This window comes from Coenobita brevimanus, chromosome 71, assembly GCF_032717465.1.
Source record: "Coenobita brevimanus isolate Jiangsu-jjx chromosome 71, ASM3271746v2, whole genome shotgun sequence".
Taxonomy (NCBI): Eukaryota; Metazoa; Arthropoda; class Malacostraca; order Decapoda; family Coenobitidae; genus Coenobita; species Coenobita brevimanus.
The window spans coordinates 27,041,084-27,067,966 of record NC_137024.1 but is presented as its reverse complement, the minus strand read 5'-3'; the positions used below and the strand labels follow the sequence as shown (position 1 = coordinate 27,067,966).

General features: G+C 36.3%; 1 protein-coding gene across 1 annotated transcript in view; it reads left to right on the top strand.

Moving 5' to 3' along the window:
- The first annotated feature begins 226 nt into the window (after positions 1–226).
- Positions 227–26,883, top strand: part of LOC145406713 (flavin reductase (NADPH)-like) — a 103,571-nt gene continuing 76,914 nt past the window's right edge. The window contains exon 1 of the mRNA XM_080277813.1: positions 227–361. Within this exon, the coding sequence (XP_080133939.1) occupies positions 227–361 (135 nt within the window). The remainder of the gene's footprint in view (positions 362–26,883) is intronic.

The window sequence follows — 26,883 nt, the reverse complement described above, 5'->3', positions numbered from 1 at the left end:
CTCTTCACCCCATCCTTGTATCTCAATCTTCAGTCTCCTTCTCTCCCTCTCCCTTCCATCTCGTACTCGGCCTCCTTCTCTCCATCTCTCCCTCCACTACTTCCTCAGTTTCCATCACTGATGATGGTGTGATAATAATGATAATGATGATGATGATCGTAGTTTTGGCGATGATGATGATGATGATGATTGTAGTTTTGATAATGATGATGATGATGTTACAGGGATGCGGCTGGTGGTACTAGGAGGAACTGGGCTGACCGGGAAAGAGGTGGTGCAACAAGCCTTGGATGCAGGCCACTCCGTCACCGCCGTCGTCAGAGATCCCGCCAAAGTCACGACCTCGCACAAAAATTTAAAGGTGGGTAGTCTGGGGACACGAATAGCAGTTCCGTGAGTTCTGCGGCCCAGATTCAGTAACAAGCATACGATTGTTCCCCTCTCGTGGCTCTGATTTGTTTTTGCAGGAAGATGAAGAGACATGGAAGTACTGTATTCTGCCGTTTAGCCCTCCTTATCCTTCCTCAAAAAAAAAAAAAAAAAAAAATCTTGCCTGCGACGGGGAACTGCTGATAATACAGTGTCAATTAACACCCTGGCTAATAATATGCTCTGGCTATAAAAATTAATTTTATCTTTTCAGGTGAAACAAAACATAGTTACAAGAAGTTAATCCTAAATTTCAAAGTAAATCCACTCGCTGCCCTGGAGATTTCGTAATAACTCGTTTCAGCGGACTATCCCGCACATTTCTCTTCCAATAACCTCTGCTACGTTGCTGGTGCAAATTATGTCGAAATCAAAACGACATAAGTAACATACAGATGAATATATACATTTCCAAAATAATAGTTTGTAATATACAATGAGGTCGATAAGAAACTCCTCAGTGTGAGAGACTTCGCAGCCACCACCGCCACTGCACTGCTTGTCTAAAAGATGTGAAAACCCCCATACAGAGGTGCATCCTTTCGGATTCTTACACCCCAAACCATTGCAGTGGGGACAACAATGCATATAAGTTACGATGGATCACAAATACATGGCAGCAAGAAAAAATCATCGTCGCCCCAACTGCAATAGTCAGGGTGTGATAATCTGAATAGAAACATCCCTACAGGTGGTGCTCCCATATATTTTAGACCAGCGTTGGCAAGGTGACTACGAGACCTCGCACTTAGAGGTGCTTAATCAACATAATGGCATATTGTATACAGGTGAATGCTAAAGTGTTATATGCTATGCACATTGCTAGACACACACACACACACACACACACAAATCAATAGTAATCACTGGTATAGAAGAGGAAGACGTTAAAAACAAGATCACAAGAGACAAAAAGGAGATGGCAAATGTAATGAGCTTACTGAAAGAAGTATCAGAGGAAATCTGTAGTAAAGACATAGAGGAACACAAAAGGTTAGGGAAATAAGAGAAAAGCAAGACAAGACCTCTAAAGGTGACTTTCCAAAGTGTAAACACTGTGGAAGAGATACTGAAAAATGCAAAGAATCTTAAGGGAAAAGAGGAGTTCAAAAATGTATGGATAAAAAGATGCCTAACACAAGAGGAACTGGAATTATTGAAAGAGAAAAGGGAGGAAGCCAAAACAAAAAATAAGGGAAGATCAGAAGAGGAGAAGAAGAAATTTTTTTACAAAGTAATAGGATTGCAGGTACGAAAGTGGTACACAAACAGGATGGAAGAAAAAGGAGGAAGGTAGTAGAACCATGTCATGACAAGTTATAACCAAGATGATAAAGTTGATGTCCTCAAATGTGGATGGAATGGTATCTAAATTACTAGAGACGAATGATTATGTCAGAGAAAATGAACCACAAATAATATGCCTAACTGAAACAAAATTAATACCAAGGATATCAAATGACATACTAAACTTAGAGGAATACAATATATGGAGAAGAGACAGATATTTAAAAAAAGGAGGAGGAATTATAATATTAACTAAGAAAAATCTAAAAGTCAAGGAAATAAAACTAGATATACCATCACAAGTAGAACTGATTGCAGTAGAGATCGACACATCTAAAGGTAAAGTAATTGTAGCCAATTTGTACATGCCACCCAGATCAAACACATGGGAAAGAGACGAATATGAGGACCTGGCAGAGAGTACAATTCAGAGTGTAAGATCATTGCTACACAAAATGGAAAAGAAATCGGAAAGAATTATACTAACTGGGGACTTCAATACAAATATAAATTGGAATACTCTAGATATAAATAGCCAAGAAAGCTGTTGGGACCAAAAGCTCCTGGATCTCGTACAAGAGTTTTTCTTAACGCAACGTGTGAGGGAAACCACCAGAAAAAGAGGACTTGATGTACCTTCAGTGCTAGATCTAATATTTACAAGGCAAGAAAATGATATTGACAGTTTAATATAGCACCCTCCACTCGGCAAAAGCGATCATGCAGTACTAAATTATAACTTCAGGATAGCATATGACATAGTAAACAGCAATGATAGTTACAAAAAGAGCCTAAACTATAAAAAGGGAAATTATCAAGACCTAAAGAAGTATTTCTTAAAAGTTGATTGGGAAAATGAGCTTAGAGGACAAGATTTAAATGCTGTATATAAATTTTTTTGTAAATTTTATGAAATAGGAGTCCAGAAGTACATCCCACAGCACAAAGAAGCAGATAAGAAAATACAGAAATGGTTCAATACAGAATGTAAAAAATCAAAAGAAAGAAGAGATTTGTTGTGGAATAGATACAGAAGACACAATAGTGAAAGGGAGTATAATCATTACAAACAGGCAAGAAACGACTATACAAGAATAAGGAGGGAAGCCCAAAAACAGTTTGAGGAGGATATAATAAATAAAAGTAGTGATCAACCAAAGCTGTTTTACAGCTATATCAGAAGCAAAACTAAAGTAAAAGATATTATACAATCCATTATGGACGAGGGAATCACTTATACACAAGAGAAAGATATTTGTGAAGCACTAAATAAGAATTTCCAATTAGTTTTTACAGAAGAAAAAAATTTTGAGAGGGACTATGTGGAACACGCATGTCCACACATAATACCAGATATACAAATAGCAGAAAAAGTAATACAGGAGGAGTTAAGTAGATTAGACAGAGGAAAAGCAAGTGGTCCTGATGAAATTTCATGTTGGGTATTACGAGAATGTGCAAAGGAGTTATGTAAACCATTATTTTTAATTTTCAAGAAATCCTTGAGTCAAGGTAAACTACCTGATATTTGGAAAAAAGCAAATATTGTCCCCTTATTCAAGAAAGGAAATAGACAAAATCCACTCAACTACCGACCAGTATCACTGACCAGTGTTGTAAGCAAGGTATTAGAAAAACTTATAAGAAAAGCTTGGGTAAATCATCTAGAAGAACACAGTATGATAACAGAAAGACAGTTTGGTTTCAGAAAAGGAAAATCATGTGTTACTAATCTGTTGAGCTACTATGACAGAGTAACAAACACAATACAGGAAAGGGAAGGATGGGTGGACAGTATCTATTTAGATTTCAAGAAAGCTTTTGACACAGTACCACACCAAAGACTTTTATGGAAACTGTACCATCAAGGAGGAATTCGAGGCAAACTGTTTTGTTGGATGCAAGACTTTCTCATAAAAAGAGAAATGAGGACAGTACTAAGAGGAAACTACTCATCATGGAAAGAAGTGACTAGTGGAGTACCACAGGGTTCAGTGCTGGCACCAATCATGTTTTTAGTGTATATAAATGATATAAACAGTAACACTGGAAATGAGAGCTATCTGAATATGTTTGCAAATGATGCAAAAATACAAAGGAGAATTACTAACACAGACTCTTGTAAAGAGCTACAAGAAGAATTAAATAAACTTCATGAATGGAGTAGTACATGGCAAATGGAATTCAATGTGGACAAGTGTCATGTAATCAAGTTTGGTAAAAGTGGAAAAAGACCTGATTGGGATTATAAGTTAGGAAATAAAACCCTATACACATCAGAAAGAGAGAAGACCTAGGTGTGATTATCAATAACAGACTATCTCCGGCTGACCACATCAGCGAGAAGGTACAGAACATGTATACACTGCTTGCAAATATGAGAATAGCATTCACATACATAAATGAAGACATGCTAAGAAGGATAATAACATCATTCATTAGACCAACCCTGGAATATGCATCAGTAGTCTGGAGTCCTCATCTCAAAAAGCACATAGACAAGATTGAAAAAGTTCAAAGAGCCGCTACAAGATGGATACCAAGCTTAAGGGACTTAAGCTACGAAGAAAGACTAAATAAACTGAATCTACCAACACTACAGGAGAGAAGGAAAAGAGGTGACATAATAATGCTATATAAATGCATATCAGGAAAGGAGAAAATAGACATAAATGATTACTTAACATATGGAGAAGCATCAGCAAGAGGACACTGCAAAAAATTGCATAAGAAGAGAGGTGATAAAGAAGTAAGGAAATTCAGTTTCCCAAACAGAGCAATTGATCAATGGAATGCACTACCGAATGAAATAGTGTGTGCCAAAACAATTCACAAATTTAAGGATATGTACGATAAATATGGTTTAAGACGCGGGACAGTACGAGTTTGACTCATTCCTGTAAAGATACAATTAGGTAAGAACAATTAGGTAAGAACACACACACACACACCACACACACACTAGTGCTTGCCTGCAAAAGTTTGTGGGACTAACTAAAGGCCGTTCGATCACAAAATGTTTGCAAATGCCATTATCTCTGTTTCCATACCGTTGTTGAGTCCACAATGACCATTTCCGACCAAAAAGTAGAAAAAAATGGTTTTGCATATTTTCTCGTGTCGGGATTTCCGACTGTTTTGCGTCATCAGGTCGCTCCGATGGCCATGTTTTTTTTTTTTTTTTTTCTGGCACTCCCTTGACTTAACCCGACCTAATATAGAAAGTATTAGGTCGATATCTATTATCGTTTTCGTGAAAGAAATGAAGATACACACACACACACACACACAGGGATTCAATCTAGGCGGACGTGTACAGACACCGGCGCTCCATACCAGACCAACACGGCCAGTGGCATTACCTAAATTAGTATCTTTGAATGAGTCAAGCTCTGTACCAGGTTGGACTAAATGATTTTTCATTATTAAAAGGAAAAAAAAAAAAAAGTTTAAATAAGACTGGTTCAAACAGAACAAAGAACCACGATGCGCTGAGTCAGCTGGGTTTGTTTAGACTACAGCAACACGGGGAAAGTGTACATACTCTGTAAGTACATACTCTGTTCTTTTAGTATTACAAAATGGATACATACTTCAGTAAAACAAATTTGGAAAAGAAAAGGGATAAAAGTAAAAAGCAAAATGATGATTTCTACCAAGAACTGGTTGAAGTGGAGACTCACAATAGACTGGTTGAACGTGTACACAAACTAGAAATGGCTTTCAAAAATGAAATTGATGAAATAAAGAAGCAAATGCACTTGCAAAAGGAAGAGATAGAAAAACTAGGAAGGGAGGCCAATAAGAAAGACACAACCATCAGTGAACTAACAGTGGAATTGAGTACGCTTAGGAAGAAAGTGAGTGAAATGGCAAGTACAGTAGTCAATCACGAGAGTGTTATGGAAGAGTTCAAAAATAACACAGAGACAATTAGGCAGGCAAGCAGTCTTATGGACCAGAGCAATGATATTGAGGAGAAGATAACACAGGTGAATGAAGCTGTGCAAAGCTACAAAAATGATGTAGAAACCACGTATGCTGAAATGGTGAAAGTAAAGAAAGACTTAGAAACAAGGGTGGAGGAAAAAAGCATTAAAAAGGAGGTGAAAAGAATAATCCAAAACAATCCAAAGTTAGTCAGAGATTCAGTAGAGATAAATAAATCTATAGTAATCACTGGTATAGAAGAGGAAGATGTTAAAAACAAGATCACTAGAGACAAAAAGGAGATGGCAAATGTAATGAGCTTACTGAAAGAAGTATCAGAGGAAATCTGTAGTAAAGACATAGAGGAACACAAAAGGTTAGGGAAATACGAGAAAAGCAAGACAAGACCTCTAAAGGTGACTTTCCAGAGTGTAAACACTGTGGAAGAGATACTAAAAAATGCAAAGAATATTATGGAAAAAGAGGAGTTCAAAAATGTATGGATAAAAAGATGCCTAACACAAGAGGAACTGGAATTACTGAAAGAGAAAAGAGAGGAAGCAAAAACAAAAAATGAGGGAAGATCAGAAGAGGAGAAGAAGAAATTTTTTTTACAAAGTAATAGGATTGCAGGTACGAAAGTGGTACACAAACAGGATAGAAGAAAAACGAGGAAGGTAGTAGAACCATGTCATGACAAGTATATAACCAAGATGATAAAGTTGATGTACTCAAATGTGGATGGAATGGTATCTAAATGACTAGAGATGAATGATTATGTCAGAGAAAATGAACCACAAGTAATATGCCTAACTGAGACAAAATTAACACCAAGGATATCCAATGACATACTAAACTTAGAGGAATAGAATATATGGAGAAGAGACAGAAATTTAAAAAAAAAGGAGGAGGAATTATAATATTAACTAAGAAAAATCTAAAAGTCAAGGAAATAAACCTAGATATACCATCACAAGTAGAATTGATTGCAGTAGAGATCGACACATCTGAAGGTAAAGTAATTGTAGCCAATTTGTACATGCCACCCGGATCAAACACATGGGAAAGAGACGAATATGAGGACCTGGCAGAGAGTACAATTCAGAGTGTAAGATCATTGCTACACAAAATGGAAGAGAAATCGGAAAGAATTATACTAACTGGGGACTTCAATACAAATATAAATTGGAATACTCTAGATATAAATAGCCAAGAAAGCTGTTGGGACCAAAAGCTCCTGGATCTCGTACATGAGTTTTTCTTAACGCAACATGTGAGGGAAACCACCAGAAAAAGAGGACTTGATGTACCTTCAGTGCTAGATCTAATATTTACAAGGCAAGAAAATGATATTGATAGTTTAATATAGCACCCTCCACTCGGCAAAAGCGATCATGCAGTACTAAATTATAACTTCAGGATAGCATATGACATAGTAAACAGCAATGACAGTTACAAAAAGAGCCTAAACTATAAAAAGGGAAATTGCCAAGACCTAAAGAAGTATATCTTAGAAGTTGATTGGGAAAATGAGCTTAGAGGTCAAGATTTAAATGCTGTATATAAAAATTTTTGTGAATTTTATGAAATAGGAGTCCAGAAGTACATCCCACAGCACAAAGAAGCAGATAAAAATATACAGAAATGGTTCAATACAGAATGTAAAAAATCAAAAGAAAGAAGAGATTTGTTGTGGAATAGATACAGAAGACACAATAGTGAAAGGGCGTATAATCATTACAAACAGGCAAGAAACGACTATACAAGAATAAGGAGGGAAGCCCAAAAACAGTTTGAGGAAGATAAAATAAATAAAAGTAGTGATCAACCAAAGCTGTTTTACAGCTATATCAGAAGCAAAACCAAAGTAAAAGATATAATACAATCCATTACGGACGAGGGAATCACTTATACACAAGAGAAAGATATTTGTGAAGCACTAAATAAGAATTTCCAATTAGTTTTTACAGAAGAAAAAAAAATTTTGAGAGGGACTATGTGGAAGACGCATATCCACACATACTACCAGATATAAAAATAGCAGAAAAAGTAATACAGGAGGAGTTAAGTAGATTAGACAGAGGAAAAACAAGTGGTCCTGATGAAATTTCATTTTGGGTATTACGAGAATGGCAAAGGAGTTAAGTAAACCATTATTTTTAATTTTCAAGAAATCCTTGAGCCAAGGGAAACTACCTTATATTTGGAAAAAGGCAAATATAGTCCTCTTATTCAAGAAAGGAAATAGACAAAATCCTCTCAACTACCGACCAGTATCACTGACCAGTGTTCTAAGCAAGGTATTAGAAAAACTTATAAGAAAAGCTTGGGTAAATCATCTAGAAGAACACAGTATGATAACAGAAAGACAGTTTGGTTTCAGAAAAGGAAAATCATGTGTTACTAATCTGTTGAGCTACTATGACAGAGTAACAAACACAATACAGGAAAGGGAAGGATGGGTGGACAGTATCTATTTAGATTTCAAGAAAGCTTTTGACACAGTACCACACCAAAGACTTTTATGGAATCTGTACCATCAAGGAGGAATTCGAGGCAAACTGTTTTGTTGGATGCAAGACTTTCTCATATAAAGAGAAATGAGGACAGTACTAAGAGGAAACTACTCATCATGGAAAGAAGTGACTAGTGGAGTACCACAGGGTTCGTTGCTGGCACCAATCATGTTTTTAGTGTATATAAATGATATAAACAGTAACACTGGAAATGAGAGCTATCTGAATATGTTTGCAGATGATGCAAAAATACAAAGGAGAATTACTAGCATAGACTCTTGTAGGGCTACAAGAAGAATTAAATAAACTTCATGAATGGAGTAGTACATGGCAAATGGAATTCAATGTGGACAAGTGTCATGTAATCAAGTTTGGTAAAAGTGGAAAAAGACCTGATTGGGATTATAAGTTAGGAAATAAAACCCTATACACATCAGAAAGAGAGAAAGACCTAGGTGTGATTATCAATAACAGACTATCTGCGGCTGACCACATCAGCGAGAAGGTACGGAACATGTATACACTGCTTGCAAATATGAGAATAGCATTCAGATACATAAATGAAGACATACTAAGAAGGATAATAACATCATTCATTAGACCAACCCTGGAATGTGCATCAGTAGTCTGGAGTCCTCATCTCAAAAAGCATATAGACAAGATTGAAAAAGTTCAAAGGGCCGCTACAAGATGGATACCAAGCTTAAGGGACCTAAGCTACGAAGAAAGACTAAATAAACTGAATCTACCAACACTACAGGAGAGAAGGAAAAGAGGTGACATGATAATGCCATATAAATGCATATCAGGAAAGGAGAAAATAGACATAAATAATTACTTAACATATGGAGAAGCATCAGCAAGAGGACACTGCAAAAAACTGCATAAGAAGAGAGGTGATAAAGACGTAAGGAAATTCAGTTTCCCAAACAGAGCAATTGATCAATGGAATGCACTACCGAATGAAATAGTGTGTGCCAAAACAATTCACAAATTTAAGGATATGTACGATAAATATGGTTTAAGACACGGGACAGTACGAGCTTGACTCATTCCTGTAAAGATACAATTAGGTAAGAACAATTAGATAAGGTAAGAACACACACACACACACACACACACACACACACACACACATATATACACTCACACACATATATATATATATATATATATATATATATATATATATATATATATATATATATATATATATATATATATATATATATATTACACACACACACACACACACACACTAGTGCCTGCCCATAGATAGATAGATAGATAGATAATTTATTGACCAGAGCAGTACATAATATAAAATATAAATATCACATGAACAATACATTTAGACTGTAGTCCAGCAAACAACGATCATTTATAGTGGTAGTCAGTAGTAAACATTCAAGATATTGTGTATTATTTTACTGGTCATCTCTGGTACATATTGAATAGAGAACAGCTGATCCATGGTACTGAATTGATACGCTTCTCTAATATTCTGGGTCAAAGTACACTCTTCCACTACATGCTCCTCTGTCTCTCACCACACAAACACAGCCGCTCCTCAGAAGGCAAACGGCCTTGACGTCTATTCCACCTCCCTGTCTCACACACTAACCGATGACTACCTGTTCTAAATTAGGTAATTGACAACCGATGCTTTTCATCAATAGTTTGTCTCGCAATATAAATACTATGAACAACCATCGTCGAGTTCAGACTAAAATATGTTGTTCTTGATGATGTCCCATCCGTGATTCTAGATGTTATCTTCTGACAATCATTATTATTAGGTATATCCTCATCCAACAACTCTGTTATTATCCTACCAGTATCAATGCCCATATCCCTAAGTAATTGCATAGCAAATAATAATGGGTCGTCATCATACATTGCTCTCTCCGGCCACATCTTGCGAAAAAAAAAAACTATGCCGTCTAGAACGAACCATGGTTGACAAAGGAGGGTAACCTGATTCTATGTAACATACATCATTGCAAGTTGCTCGTCACACACCCAGCAACTGCTTTAATTAAACACCAGTTATAAAGTTTAGTCATCAGTTTCAAACTGGCTCCAATCCATGACTCAGCACCATAATAAAAGTGACGAAATTAATGCAGCATAAAAAACGCGTTTTTTTTTTTTTTTTTTTTTTTTTTACAAAAGGTACAATTCTTGATAAATGAAAGAAATTTTAATACATGTGACATTTTTAACTTGGCATGTAACTTGACACCAGAGGACGCCGATCCGTCGCAGGTGAATGGCGACCCAAGGTACACATAGGATTCGCATGCCTCAGAGACTAAACGGACGAACGTCATCTCTGCTGCCATTTATCACAAAAAAATTCGTTTTGGACTGATTAATTATCATGCCATACTCTTGACAGTATAACTATAATAGTGATAATTTATTCAACATGTTTTTACGTGACGTACAGTAGACAACAGTACTGTATCATCCATCAAAACCAAAATATGTAACCACTTCAAGAACTCATCATAACAACTGATTCTCTTAATCATACGTATTAATTCATCAACAAAAATAATAAATAACATACATGACGTAGGAGAATTCTGTCTCACCCACAATGCAATACCCACAAAGGCGGTTCCTATCCAAGTTTCTGTCACACAATACATCGCAACCAGAGCTAACAACAACACTGCTCCACACCCTAATCGCCGAAGCACACGAAACAGAACATGTCTCGGAACCCTGCCATAGGCTTGCTTGAAATTAATGTTACAAAAAGAATAAACTTCTTTTTCCTAGCCAAATCACATAACAATCGCAGGCAAACAATTTGCTCGAGACACCCTCTGCCCCTTTGCACTCCGGCCTGCACTCTACATGGCTTAAACCACCAAGCAAGTCTCGAACACAGCACCATGTCATATAACTTAGCCATACTGTTTATAACATTTATCCCTCTATAGTTCCTTACATCTGCTTTGCTACCCTTTTTATGTATCGTAAATAAATTAACTCTAGTCCAACTCTGAGGTTAACTTCCAGACACAAATACAGAATCAAAGATACTTGTAACATACAACATCCACTGCACTGGCAACATTTTCATAACACCTTGTGGTATCCCGTCGGGTCCACTTGCTTTCTCAGACTTCAATACTTTTACCTGTTCATGAACCTCATTAAGAGAAACTGGGTCATCTAATAGAGGTACATAAACATTAGTTAAGAATTCCTTTGTATTTAGACACACACACACACACACACACACACACACACACACACACACACACACACACACACACACTACGAAGAAAGACTAAATACACTGAATCTACCAACACTACAGGAGAGAAGGAAAACAGGTGACATGATAATGCTATATAAGTGCATATCAGGGAAGGAGAAAATAGACATAAATGATTACTTAACATATGGAGAAGCATCAGCAAGAGGACACTGCAAAAAACTGCATAAGAAGAGAGGTGATAAAGACGTAAGGAAATTCAGTTTCCCAAACAGAGCAATTGATCAATGGAATGCACTACCGAATGAAATAGTGTGTGCCAAAACAATTCACAAATTTAAGGATATGTACGATAAATATGGTTTAAGACATGGGACAGTACGAGCTTGACTCATTCCTGTAAAGATACAATTAGGTAAGAACAATTAGGTAAGAACACACACACACACACACACACACACACACACTAGTGCTTGCCTGCAAAAGTTTGTGGGACTAACTAAAGGCCGTTCGATCACAAAATGTTTGCAAATGCCATTATCTCTGTTTCCATACCGTTGTTGAGTCCACAATGACCATTTCCGACCAAAAAGTAGAAAAAAATGGTTTTGCATATTTTCCCGTGTCGGGATTTCCGACTGTTTTGCGTCATCAGGTCGCGCCGATGGCCATTTTTTTTTTTTTTTTTTTCTGGCACTCCCTTGACTTAACCCGACCTAATATAGAAAGTATTAGGTCGATATCTATTATCGTTTTCGTGAAAGAAATGAAGACACACACACACACACACACACACACACACACAGGGATTCAATCTAGGCGGACGTGTACAGACACCGGCGCTCTGTACCAAATCATCACGGCCAGTGGCATTACCTAAATAGTATCTTTGTATGAGTCAAGCTCAGTACCAGGTTAGACTAAATGATTGTTCATTATTAAAAGGAAAAAAATAATAAGTTTAAACAAGACTTGTACAAACAGGAAATAGAACCAAGACGAAAGAATACGCTGAGTCATCCCTGAGGTTTGTTTAGACTACAACAACACGGAGTTTGTAAGTACATGCTTTGCACTTTAAGTATTGCAAAATGGATACATACTTCAGTAAAACAAATTTGGAAAAGAAATGGGATAAAGATAAAAAGCAAAATGATGATTTCTACCAAGAACTGGTTGAAGTAGAGACCCACAATAGACTGGTTCAACGTGTAAACAAACTAGAAATGGCTTTCAAAAATGAAATTGATGAAATAAAGAAGCAGATGCACTTGCAAAAGGAAGAAATAGAAAAACTAGGAAGGGAGGCCAATAAGAAAGACACAACCATCAGTGAACTAACAGTGGAACTGAGTACACTTAGGAAGAAAATGAGTGAAATGGCAAGTACAGTAGTCAATCACGAGAGTGTTATGGAAGAGTTCAAAAACGACACAGAGACAATTAGGCAAGTTAGCAGTCTTATTGACCAGAGCAGTGATATTGAGGAGAAGATAACACAAGTGAATGAAGCTGTGCAAAGCTACAAAAATGATGTAGAAACCACGTATGCTGAAATGGTGAAAGTAAAGAAAGACTTAGAAACAAGGGTGGAGGAAAAAAAGCATTAAAAAGGAGGTGAAAAGAATAATCCAAAACAATCCAAAGTTAGTCAGAGATTCAGCAGAGATAAACAAATCAATTGTAATCTCTGGTATAGAAGAGGAAGAAGTTAAAAACAAGATCACAAGAGACAAAAAGGAGATGGCAAATGTAATGAGCTTACTGAAAGAAGTATCAGAGGAAATCTTTAGTATAGACATAGAGGAACACAAAAGGTTAGGGAAATACGAGAAAAGCAAGACAAGACCTCTAAAGGCGACTTTCCAGAGTGTAAACACTGTGTAAGCGATACTAAAAATGCATAGAATCTAAAGGAAAAAGAGGAGTTCAAAAATGTATGGATAAAAAGATGCCTAACACAAGAGGAACTGGAATTACTGAAAGAGAAAAGGGAGGAAGCAAAAACAAAAAATGAGGGAAGATCAGAAGAGGAGAAGAAGAAATTTTTTTTACAAAGTAATAGGATTGCAGGTACGAAAGTGGTACACAAACAGGATGGAAGAAAAAGGAAGAAGGTAGTAGAACCATGTCATGACAAGTATATAAACAAGATGATAAAGTTGATGTACTCAAATGTGGATGGAATGGTATCTAAATTACTAGAGATGAATGATTATGTCAGAGAAAATGAACCACAAATAATATGCCTAACTGAAACAAAATTAATACCTAGGATATCAAATGACATACTAAACTTAGAGGAATACAATATATGGAGAAGAGACATATATTTAAAAAAAAGGAGGAGGAATTATAATATTAACTAAGAAAAATCTAAAAATCAAGGAAATAAAACTAGATATACCATCACAAGTAGAAATGATTGCAGTAGAGATCGACACATCTGAAGGTAAAGTAATTGTAGCCAATTTGTACATGCCACCCAGATCAAACACATGGGAAAGAGACGAATATGAGGACCTGGCAGAGAGTACAATTCAGAGCGTAAGATCATTGCTACATAAAATGGAAGAGAAATCGGAAAGAATTATACTAACCGGGGACTTCAATACAAATATAAATTGGAATATTCTAGATATAAATAGCCAAGAAAGCTGTTGGGACCAAAAGCTCCTGGATCTCGTATAAGAGTTTTTCTTAACGCAACATGTGAGGGAAACCACCAGAAAAAGAGGACTTGATGTATCTTCAGTGCTAGATCTAATATTTACAAGGCAAGAAAATGATATTGACAGTTTAATATAGCACCCTCCACTCGGCAAAAGCGATCATGCAGTACTAAATTATAACTTCAGGATAGCATATGACATAGTAAACAGCAATGATAGTTACAAAAAGAGCCTAAACTACAAAAAGGGAAATTATCAAGACCTAAAGAAGTATTTCTTAGAAGTTGATTGGGAAAATGAGCTTAGAGAACAAGATTTAAATGCTGTATATAAAAATTTTTGTGAATTTATGAAATAGGAATCCAGAAGTACATCCCACAGCACAAAGAAGCAGATAAGAATATACAGAAATGGTTCAATACAGAATGTAAAAAATCAAAAGAAAGAAGAGATTTGTTGTGGAATAGATACAGAAGACACAATAGTGAAAGGGGGTATAATAATTACAAACAGGCAAGAAACGACTATACAAGAATGAGGAGGGAAGCCCAAAAGCAGTTTGAGGAGGATATAATAAATAAAAGTAGTGATCAACCAAAGCTGTTTTACAGCTATATCAGAAGCAAAACTAAAGTAAAAAATATAATACAATCCATTACAGACGAGGGAATTACTTATACACAAGAGAAAGATATTTGTGAAGCACTAAATAAGAATTTCCAATTAGTTTTTACAGAAGAAAAAATTTTTGAGAGGGACTATGTGGAACACGCATGTCCACATATACTACCAGATATACAAATAGCAGAAAAAGTAATACAGGAGGAGTTAAGTAGATTAGACAGAGGAAAAGCAAGTGGTCCTGATGAAATTTCATGTTGGGTATTACGAGAATGTGCAAAGGAGTTAAGTAAACCATTATTTTTAATTTTCAAGAAATCCTTGAGTCAAGGTAAACTACCTGATATTTGGAAAAAAGCAAATATTGTCCCCTTATTCAAGAAAGGAAATAGACAAAATCCACTCAACTATCGACCAGTATCACTGACCAGTGTTCTAGGCAAGGTATTAGAAAAACTTATAAGAAAAGCTTGGGTAAATCATCTAGAAGAACACAGTATGATAACAGAAAGACAGTTTGATTTCAGAAAAGGAAAATCATGTGTTACTAATCTGTTGAGCTACTATGACAGAGTAACAAACACAATACAGGAAAGGGAAGGATGGGTGGACAGTATCTATTTAGATTTCAAGAAAGCTTTTGACACAGTACCACACCAAAGACTTTTATGGAAACTGTACCATCAAGGAGGAATTCGAGGCAAACTGTTTTGTTGGATGCAAGACTTTCTCATAAAAAGAGAAATGAGGACAGTACTAAGAGGAAACTACTCATCATGGAAAAAGTGACTAGTGGAGTACCACAGGGTTCAGTGCTGGCACCAATCATGTTTTTAGTATATATAAATGATATAAACAGTAACACTGGAAATGAAAGCTATCTGAATATGTTTGCAGATGATGCAAAAATACAAAGGAGAATTACTAGCACAGACTCTTGTAGGGAGCTACAAGAAGAATTAGATAAACTTCATGAATGGAGTAGTACATGGCAAATGGAATTCAATGTGGACAAGTGTCATGTAATCAAGTTTGGTAAAAGTGGAAAAAGACCTGATTGGGATTATAAGTTAGGAAATAAAACCCTATACACATCAGAAAGAGAGAAAGACCTAGGTGTGATTATCAATAACAGACTATCTGCGGCTGACCACATCAGCGAGAAGGTACGGAACATGTATACACTGCTTGCAAATATGAGAATAGCATTCAGATACATAAATGAAGACATACTAAGAAGGATAATAACATCATTCATTAGACCAACCCTGGAATGTGCATCAGTAGTCTGGAGTCCTCATCTCAAAAAGCATATAGACAAGATTGAAAAAAGTTCAAAGGGCCGCTACAAGATGGATACCAAGCTTAAGGGACCTAAGCTACGAAGAAAGACTAAATAAACTGAATCTACCAACACTACAGGAGAGAAGGAAAAGAGGTGACATGATAATGCCATATAAATGCATATCAGGAAAGGAGAAAATAGACATAAATAATTACTTAACATATGGAGAAGCATCAGCAAGAGGACACTGCAAAAAACTGCATAAGAAGAGAGGTGATAAAGACGTAAGGAAATTCAGTTTCCCAAACAGAGCAATTGATCAATGGAATGCACTACCGAATGAAATAGTGTGTGCCAAAACAATTCACAAATTTAAGGATATGTACGATAAATATGGTTTAAGACACGGGACAGTACGAGCTTGACTCATTCCTGTAAAGATACAATTAGGTAAGAACAATTAGATAAGGTAAGAACACACACACACACACACACAGCTTGACTGTATTGTATATCTACACACACACACACACACTCACACACACACACATATATATATATATATATATATATATATATATATATATATATATATATATATATATATATATATATATATATATATATATATATTTACACACACACACACACACACACACACACTAGTGCCTGCCCATAGATAGATAGATAGATAGATAATTTATTGACCAGAGCAGTACATAATATAAAATATAAATATCACATGAACAATACATTTAGACTGTAGTCCAGCAAACAACGATCATTTATAGTGGTAGTCAGTAGTAAACATTCAAGATATTGTGTATTATTTTACTGGTCATCTCTGGTACATATTGAATAGAGAACAGCTGATCCATGGTATTGAACTGATACGCTTCTCTAATATTCTGGGTCAAAGTACACTCTTCCACTACATGCTCCTCTGTCTGTATCTCACCACACAAACACAGCCGCTCCTCAGGAGGCAAACGGCCTTGACGTCTATTCCACCTCCCTGTCTCACACACTAACCGATGACTACCTGTTCTAAATTAGGTAATTGACAACCGATGCTTTTCATCAATAGTATGTCTCGCAGTATAAATACTATGAACAACCATCGTCGAGTTCAGACTAAAATATGTTGTTCTTGATGACGTCCCATCCGTGATTCTAGATGTTATCTTCTGACAATCATTATTATTAGGTATATCCTCATCCAACAACTCTGTTATTATCCTACCAGTATCAATGCCCATATCCCTAAGTAATTGCATAGCAAATAATAATGGGTCGTCATCATACATTGCTCTCTCCGGCCACATCTTGCGAAAAAAAAAAACTATGCCGTCTAGAACGAACCATGGTTGACAAAGGAGGGTAACCTGATTCTATGTAACATACATCATTGCAAGTTGCTCGTCACACACCCAGCAACTGCTTTAATTAAACACCAGTTATAAAGTTTAGTCATCAGTTTCAAACTGGCTCCAATCCATGACTCAGCACCATAATAAAAGTGACGAAATTAATGCAGCATAAAAAACGCGTTTTTTTTTTTTTTTTTTTTTTTTTTTTTTAAAAAAGGTACAATTCTTGATAAATGAAAGAAATTTTAATACATGTGACATTTTTAACTTGGCATGTAACTTGACACCAGAGGACGCCGATCCGTCGCAGGTGAATGGCGACCCAAGGTACACATAGGATTCGCATGCCTCAGAGACTAAACGGACGAACGTCATCTCTGCTGCCATTTATCACAAAAAAATTCGTTTTGGACTGATTAATTATCATGCCATACTCTTGACAGTATAACTATAATAGTGATAATTTATTCAACATGTTTTTACGTGACGTACAGTAGACAACAGTACTGTATCATCCATCAAAACCAAAATATGTAACCACTTCAAGAACTCATCATAACAACTGATTCTCTTAATCATACGTATTAATTCATCAACAAAAATAATAAATAACTTACATGACGTAGGAGAATTCTGTCTCACCCACAATGCAATACCCACAAAGGCGGTTCCTATCCAAGTTTCTGTCACACAATACATCGCAACCAGAGCTAACAACAACACTGCTCCACACCCTAATCGCCGAAGCACACGAAACAGAACATGTCTCGGAACCCTGCCATAGGCTTGCTTGAAATTAATGTTACAAAAAGAATAAACTTCTTTTTCCTAGCCAAATCACATAACAATCGCAGGCAAACAATTTGCTCGAGACACCCTCTGCCCCTTTGCACTCCGGCCTGCACTCTACATGGCTTAAACCACCAAGCAAGTCTCGAACACAGCACCATGTCATATAACTTAGCCATACTGTTTATAACATTTATCCCTCTATAGTTCCTTACATCTGCTTTGCTACCCTTTTTATGTATCGTAAATAAATTAACTCTAGTCCAACTCTGAGGTTAACTTCCAGACACAAATACAGAATCAAAGATACTTGTGACATACAACATCCACTGCACTGGCAACATTTTCATAACACTTTGTGGTATCCCGTCGGGTCCACTTGCTTTCTCAGACTTCAATACTTTTACCTGTTCATGAACCTCATTAAGAGAAACTGGGTCATCTAATAGAGGTACATAAACATTAGTTAAGAATTCCTTTGTATTTAGACACACACACACACACACACACACACACACACACACACACACACACACTACGAAGAAAGACTAAATACACTGAATCTACCAACACTACAGGAGAGAAGGAAAACAGGTGACATGATAATGCTATATAAGTGCATATCAGGGAAGGAGAAAATAGACATAAATGATTACTTAACATATGGAGAAGCATCAGCAAGAGGACACTGCAAAAACTGCATAAGAAGAGAGGTGATAAAGACGTAAGGAAATTCAGTTTCCCAAACAGAGCAATTGATCAATGGAATGCACTACCGAATGAAATAGTGTGTGCCAAAACAATTCACAAATTTAAGGATATGTACGATAAATATGGTTTAAGACATGGGACAGTACGAGCTTGACTCATTCCTGTAAAGATACAATTAGGTAAGAACAATTAGGTAAGAACACACACACACACACCACACACACACTAGTGCTTGCCTGCAAAAGTTTGTGGGACTAACTAAAGGCCGTTCGATCACAAAATGTTTGCAAATGCCATTATCTCTGTTTCCATACCGTTGTTGAGTCCACAATGACCATTTCCGACCAAAAAGTAGAAAAAATGGTTTTGCATATTTTCCCGTGTCGGGATTTCCGACTGTTTTGCGTCATCAGGTCGCTCCGATGGCCATGTTTTTTTTTTTTCTGGCACTCCCTTGACTTAACCCGACCTAATATAGAAAGTATTAGGTCGATATCTATTATCGTTTTCGTGAAAGAAATGAAGATACACACACACACACACACACAGGGATTCAATCTAGGCGGACATGTACAGACACCGGCGCACTGTACCAAATCATCACGGCCAGTGGCATTACCTAAATAGTATCTTTGTATGAGTCAAGCTCAGTACCAGGTTAGACTAAATGATTGTTCATTATTAAAAGGAAAAAAATAATAAGTTTAAACAAGACTTGTACAAACAGGAAATAGAACCAAGACGAAAGAATACGCTGAGTCATCCCTGAGGTTTGTTTAGACTACAACAACACGGAGTTTGTAAGTACATGCTTTGCACTTTAAGTATTGCAAAATGGATACATACTTCAGTAAAACAAATTTGGAAAAGAAATGGGATAAAGATAAAAAGCAAAATGATGATTTCTACCAAGAACTGGTTGAAGTAGAGACCCACAATAGACTGGTTCAACGTGTAAACAAACTAGAAATGGCTTTCAAAAATGAAATTGATGAAATAAAGAAGCAGATGCACTTGCAAAAGGAAGAAATAGAAAAACTAGGAAGGGAGGCCAATAAGAAAGACACAACCATCAGTGAACTAACAGTGGAACTGAGTACACTTAGGAAGAAAATGAGTGAAATGGCAAGTACAGTAGTCAATCACGAGAGTGTTATGGAAGAGTTCAAAAACGACACAGAGACAATTAGGCAAGTTAGCAGTCTTATTGACCAGAGCAGTGATATTGAGGAGAAGATAACACAAGTGAATGAAGCTGTGCAAAGCTACAAAAATGATGTAGAAACCACGTATGCTGAAATGGTGAAAGTAAAGAAAGACTTAGAAACAAGGGTGGAGGAAAAAAAGCATTAAAAAGGAGGTGAAAAGAATAATCCAAAACAATCCAAAGTTAGTCAGAGATTCAGCAGAGATAAACAAATCAATTGTAATCTCTGGTATAGAAGAGGAAGAAGTTAAAAACAAGATCACAAGAGACAAAAAGGAGATGGCAAATGTAATGAGCTTACTGAAAGAAGTATCAGAGGAAATCTTTAGTATAGACATAGAGGAACACAAAAGGTTAGGGAAATACGAGAAAAGCAAGACAAGACCTCTAAAGGCGACTTTCCAGAGTGTAAACACTGTGTAAGCGATACTAAAAAATGCATAGAATCTAAAGGAAAAAGAGGAGTTCAAAAATGTATGGATAAAAAGATGCCTAACACAAGAGGAACTGGAATTACTGAAAGAGAAAAGGGAGGAAGCAAAAACAAAAAATGAGGGAAGATCAGAAGAGGAGAAGAAGAAATTTTTTTTACAAAGTAATAGGATTGCAGGTACGAAAGTGGTACACAAACAGGATGGAAGAAAAAGGAAGAAGGTAGTAGAACCATGTCATGACAAGTATATAAACAAGATGATAAAGTTGATGTACTCAAATGTGGATGGAATGGTATCTAAATTACTAGAGATGAATGATTATGTCAGAGAAAATGAACCACAAATAATATGCCTAACTGAAACAAAATTAATACCTAGGATATCAAATGACATACTAAACTTAGAGGAATACAATATATGGAGAAGAGACATATATTTAAAAAAAGGAGGAGGAATTATAATATTAACTAAGAAAAATCTAAAAATCAAGGAAATAAAACTAGATATACCATCACAAGTAGAAATGATTGCAGTAGAGATCGACACATCTGAAGGTAAAGTAATTGTAGCCAATTTGTACATGCCACCCAGATCAAACACATGGGAAAGAGACGAATATGAGGACCTGGCAGAGAGTACAATTCAGAGCGTAAGATCATTGCTATATAAAATGGAAGAGAAATCGGAAAGAATTATACTAACCGGGGACTTCAATACAAATATAAATTGGAATATTCTAGATATAAATAGCCAAGAAAGCTGTTGGGACCAAAAGCTCCTGGATCTCGTATAAGAGTTTTTCTTAACGCAACATGTGAGGGAAACCACCAGAAAAAGAGGACTTGATGTATCTTCAGTGCTAGATCTAATATTTACAAGGCAAGAAAATGATATTGACAGTTTAATATAGCACCCTCCACTCGGCAAAAGCGATCATGCAGTACTAAATTATAACTTCAGGATAGCATATGACATAGTAAACAGCAATGATAGTTACAAAAAGAGCCTAAACTACAAAAAGGGAAATTATCAAGACCTAAAGAAGTATTTCTTAGAAGTTGATTGGGAAAATGAGCTTAGAGAACAAGATTTAAATGCTGTATATAAAAATTTTTGTGAATTTATGAAATAGGAATCCAGAAGTACATCCCACAGCACAAAGAAGCAGATAAGAATATACAGAAATGGTTCAATACAGAATGTAAAAAATCAAAAGAAAGAAGAGATTTGTTGTGGAATAGATACAGAAGACACAATAGTGAAAGGGGGTATAATAATTACAAACAGGCAAGAAACGACTATACAAGAATGAGGAGGGAAGCCCAAAAGCAGTTTGAGGAGGATATAATAAATAAAAGTAGTGATCAACCAAAGCTGTTTTACAGCTATATCAGAAGCAAAACTAAAGTAAAAAATATAATACAATCCATTACAGACGAGGGAATTACTTATACACAAGAGAAAGATATTTGTGAAGCACTAAATAAGAATTTCCAATTAGTTTTTACAGAAGAAAAAATTTTTGAGAGGGACTATGTGGAACACGCATGTCCACATATACTACCAGATATACAAATAGCAGAAAAAGTAATACAGGAGGAGTTAAGTAGATTAGACAGAGGAAAAGCAAGTGGTCCTGATGAAATTTCATGTTGGGTATTACGAGAATGTGCAAAGGAGTTAAGTAAACCATTATTTTTAATTTTCAAGAAATCCTTGAGTCAAGGTAAACTACCTGATATTTGGAAAAAAGCAAATATTGTCCCCTTATTCAAGAAAGGAAATAGACAAAATCCACTCAACTATCGACCAGTATCACTGACCAGTGTTCTAGGCAAGGTATTAGAAAAACTTATAAGAAAAGCTTGGGTAAATCATCTAGAAGAACACAGTATGATAACAGAAAGACAGTTTGATTTCAGAAAAGGAAAATCATGTGTTACTAATCTGTTGAGCTACTATGACAGAGTAACAAACACAATACAGGAAAGGGAAGGATGGGTGGACAGTATCTATTTAGATTTCAAGAAAGCTTTTGACACAGTACCACACCAAAGACTTTTATGGAAACTGTACCATCAAGGAGGAATTCGAGGCAAACTGTTTTGTTGGATGCAAGACTTTCTCATAAAAAGAGAAATGAGGACAGTACTAAGAGGAAACTACTCATCATGGAAAAAGTGACTAGTGGAGTACCACAGGGTTCAGTGCTGGCACCAATCATGTTTTTAGTATATATAAATGATATAAACAGTAACACTGGAAATGAAAGCTATCTGAATATGTTTGCAGATGATGCAAAAATACAAAGGAGAATTACTAGCACAGACTCTTGTAGGGAGCTACAAGAAGAATTAGATAAACTTCATGAATGGAGTAGTACATGGCAAATGGAATTCAATGTGGACAAGTGTCATGTAATCAAGTTTGGTAAAAGTGGAAAAAGACCTGATTGGGATTATAAGTTAGGAAATAAAACCCTATACACATCAGAAAGAGAGAAAGACCTAGGTGTGATTATCAATAACAGACTATCTGCGGCTGACCACATCAGCGAGAAGGTACGGAACATGTATACACTGCTTGCAAATATGAGAATAGCATTCAGATACATAAATGAAGACATACTAAGAAGGATAATAACATCATTCATTAGACCAACCCTGGAATGTGCATCAGTAGTCTGGAGTCCTCATCTCAAAAAGCATATAGACAAGATTGAAAAAGTTCAAAGGGCCGCTACAAGATGGATACCAAGCTTAAGGGACCTAAGCTACGAAGAAAGACTAAATAAACTGAATCTACCAACACTACAGGAGAGAAGGAAAAGAGGTGACATGATAATGCCATATAAATGCATATCAGGAAAGGAGAAAATAGACATAAATAATTACTTAACATATGGAGAAGCATCAGCAAGAGGACACTGCAAAAAACTGCATAAGAAGAGAGGTGATAAAGACGTAAGGAAATTCAGTTTCCCAAACAGAGCAATTGATCAATGGAATGCACTACCGAATGAAATAGTGTGTGCCAAAACAATTCACAAATTTAAGGATATGTACGATAAATATGGTTTAAGACACGGGACAGTACGAGCTTGACTCATTCCTGTAAAGATACAATTAGGTAAGAACAATTAGATAAGGTAAGAACACACACACACACACACACACACACACACACACACACACTCACACACACACATATATATATATATATATATATATATATATATATATATATATATATATATATATATATATATATTTACACACACACACACACACACACACACACACTAGTGCCTGCCCATAGATAGATAGATAGATAGATAATTTATTGACCAGAGCAGTACATAATATAAAATATAAATATCACATGAACAATACATTTAGACTGTAGTCCAGCAAACAACGATCATTTATAGTGGTAGTCAGTAGTAAACATTCAAGATATTGTGTATTATTTTACTGGTCATCTCTGGTACATATTGAATAGAGAACAGCTGATCCATGGTATTGAACTGATACGCTTCTCTAATATTCTGGGTCAAAGTACACTCTTCCACTACATGCTCCTCTGTCTGTATCTCACCACACAAACACAGCCGCTCCTCAGGAGGCAAACGGCCTTGACGTCTATTCCACCTCCCTGTCTCACACACTAACCGATGACTACCTGTTCTAAATTAGGTAATTGACAACCGATGCTTTTCATCAATAGTATGTCTCGCAGTATAAATACTATGAACAACCATCGTCGAGTTCAGACTAAAATATGTTGTTCTTGATGACGTCCCATCCGTGATTCTAGATGTTATCTTCTGACAATCATTATTATTAGGTATATCCTCATCCAACAACTCTGTTATTATCCTACCAGTATCAATGCCCATATCCCTAAGTAATTGCATAGCAAATAATAATGGGTCGTCATCATACATTGCTCTCTCCGGCCACATCTTGCGAAAAAAAAAAAACTATGCCGTCTAGAACGAACCATGGTTGACAAAGGAGGGTAACCTGATTCTATGTAACATACATCATTGCAAGTTGCTCGTCACACACCCAGCAACTGCTTTAATTAAACACCAGTTATAAAGTTTAGTCATCAGTTTCAAACTGGCTCCAATCCATGACTCAGCACCATAATAAAAGTGACGAAATTAATGCAGCATAAAAAACGCGTTTTTTTTTTTTTTTTTTTTTTTTTTTTTTTTTTTACAAAAGGTACAATTCTTGATAAATGAAAGAAATTTTAATACATGTGACATTTTTAACTTGGCATGTAACTTGACACCAGAGGACGCCGATCCGTCGCAGGTGAATGGCGACCCAAGGTACACATAGGATTCGCATGCCTCAGAGACTAAACGGACGAACGTCATCTCTGCTGCCATTTATCACAAAAAAATTCGTTTTGGACTGATTAATTATCATGCCATACTCTTGACAGTATAACTATAATAGTGATAATTTATTCAACATGTTTTTACGTGACGTACAGTAGACAACAGTACTGTATCATCCATCAAAACCAAAATATGTAACCACTTCAAGAACTCATCATAACAACTGATTCTCTTAATCATACGTATTAATTCATCAACAAAAATAATAAATAACTTACATGACGTAGGAGAATTCTGTCTCACCCACAATGCAATACCCACAAAGGCGGTTCCTATCCAAGTTTCTGTCACACAATACATCGCAACCAGAGCTAACAACAACACTGCTCCACACCCTAATCGCCGAAGCACACGAAACAGAACATGTCTCGGAACCCTGCCATAGGCTTGCTTGAAATTAATGTTACAAAAAGAATAAACTTCTTTTTCCTAGCCAAATCACATAACAATCGCAGGCAAACAATTTGCTCGAGACACCCTCTGCCCCTTTGCACTCCGGCCTGCACTCTACATGGCTTAAACCACCAAGCAAGTCTCGAACACAGCACCATGTCATATAACTTAGCCATACTGTTTATAACATTTATCCCTCTATAGTTCCTTACATCTGCTTTGCTACCCTTTTTATGTATCGTAAATAAATTAACTCTAGTCCAACTCTGAGGTTAACTTCCAGACACAAATACAGAATCAAAGATACTTGTAACATACAACATCCACTGCACTGGCAACATTTTCATAACACTTTGTGGTATCCCGTCGGGTCCACTTGCTTTCTCAGACTTCAATACTTTTACCTGTTCATGAACCTCATTAAGAGAAACTGGGTCATCTAATAGAGGTACATAAACATTAGTTAAGAATTCCTTTGTATTTAGACACACACACACACACACACACACACACACACACACACACACACACACTACGAAGAAAGACTAAATACACTGAATCTACCAACACTACAGGAGAGAAGGAAAACAGGTGACATGATAATGCTATATAAGTGCATATCAGGGAAGGAGAAAATAGACATAAATGATTACTTAACATATGGAGAAGCATCAGCAAGAGGACACTGCAAAAAACTGCATAAGAAGAGAGGTGATAAAGACGTAAGGAAATTCAGTTTCCCAAACAGAGCAATTGATCAATGGAATGCACTACCGAATGAAATAGTGTGTGCCAAAACAATTCACAAATTTAAGGATATGTACGATAAATATGGTTTAAGACATGGGACAGTACGAGCTTGACTCATTCCTGTAAAGATACAATTAGGTAAGAACAATTAGGTAAGAACACACACACACACACCACACACACACTAGTGCTTGCCTGCAAAAGTTTGTGGGACTAACTAAAGGCCGTTCGATCACAAAATGTTTGCAAATGCCATTATCTCTGTTTCCATACCGTTGTTGAGTCCACAATGACCATTTCCGACCAAAAAGTAGAAAAAAATGGTTTTGCATATTTTCCCGTGTCGGGATTTCCGACTGTTTTGCGTCATCAGGTCGCTCCGATGGCCATGTTTTTTTTTTTTTTTTTTTTTTTCTGGCACTCCCTTGACTTAACCCGACCTAATATAGAAAGTATTAGGTCGATATCTATTATCGTTTTCGTGAAAGAAATGAAGATACACACACACACACACACACAGGGATTCAATCTAGGCGGACATGTACAGACACCGGCGCACTGTACCAAATCATCACGGCCAGTGGCATTACCTAAATAGTATCTTTGTATGAGTCAAGCTCAGTACCAGGTTAGACTAAATGATTGTTCATTATTAAAAGGAAAAAAATAATAAGTTTAAACAAGACTTGTACAAACAGGAAATAGAACCAAGACGAAAGAATACGCTGAGTCATCCCTGAGGTTTGTTTAGACTACAACAACACGGAGTTTGTAAGTACATGCTTTGCACTTTAAGTATTGCAAAATGGATACATACTTCAGTAAAACAAATTTGGAAAA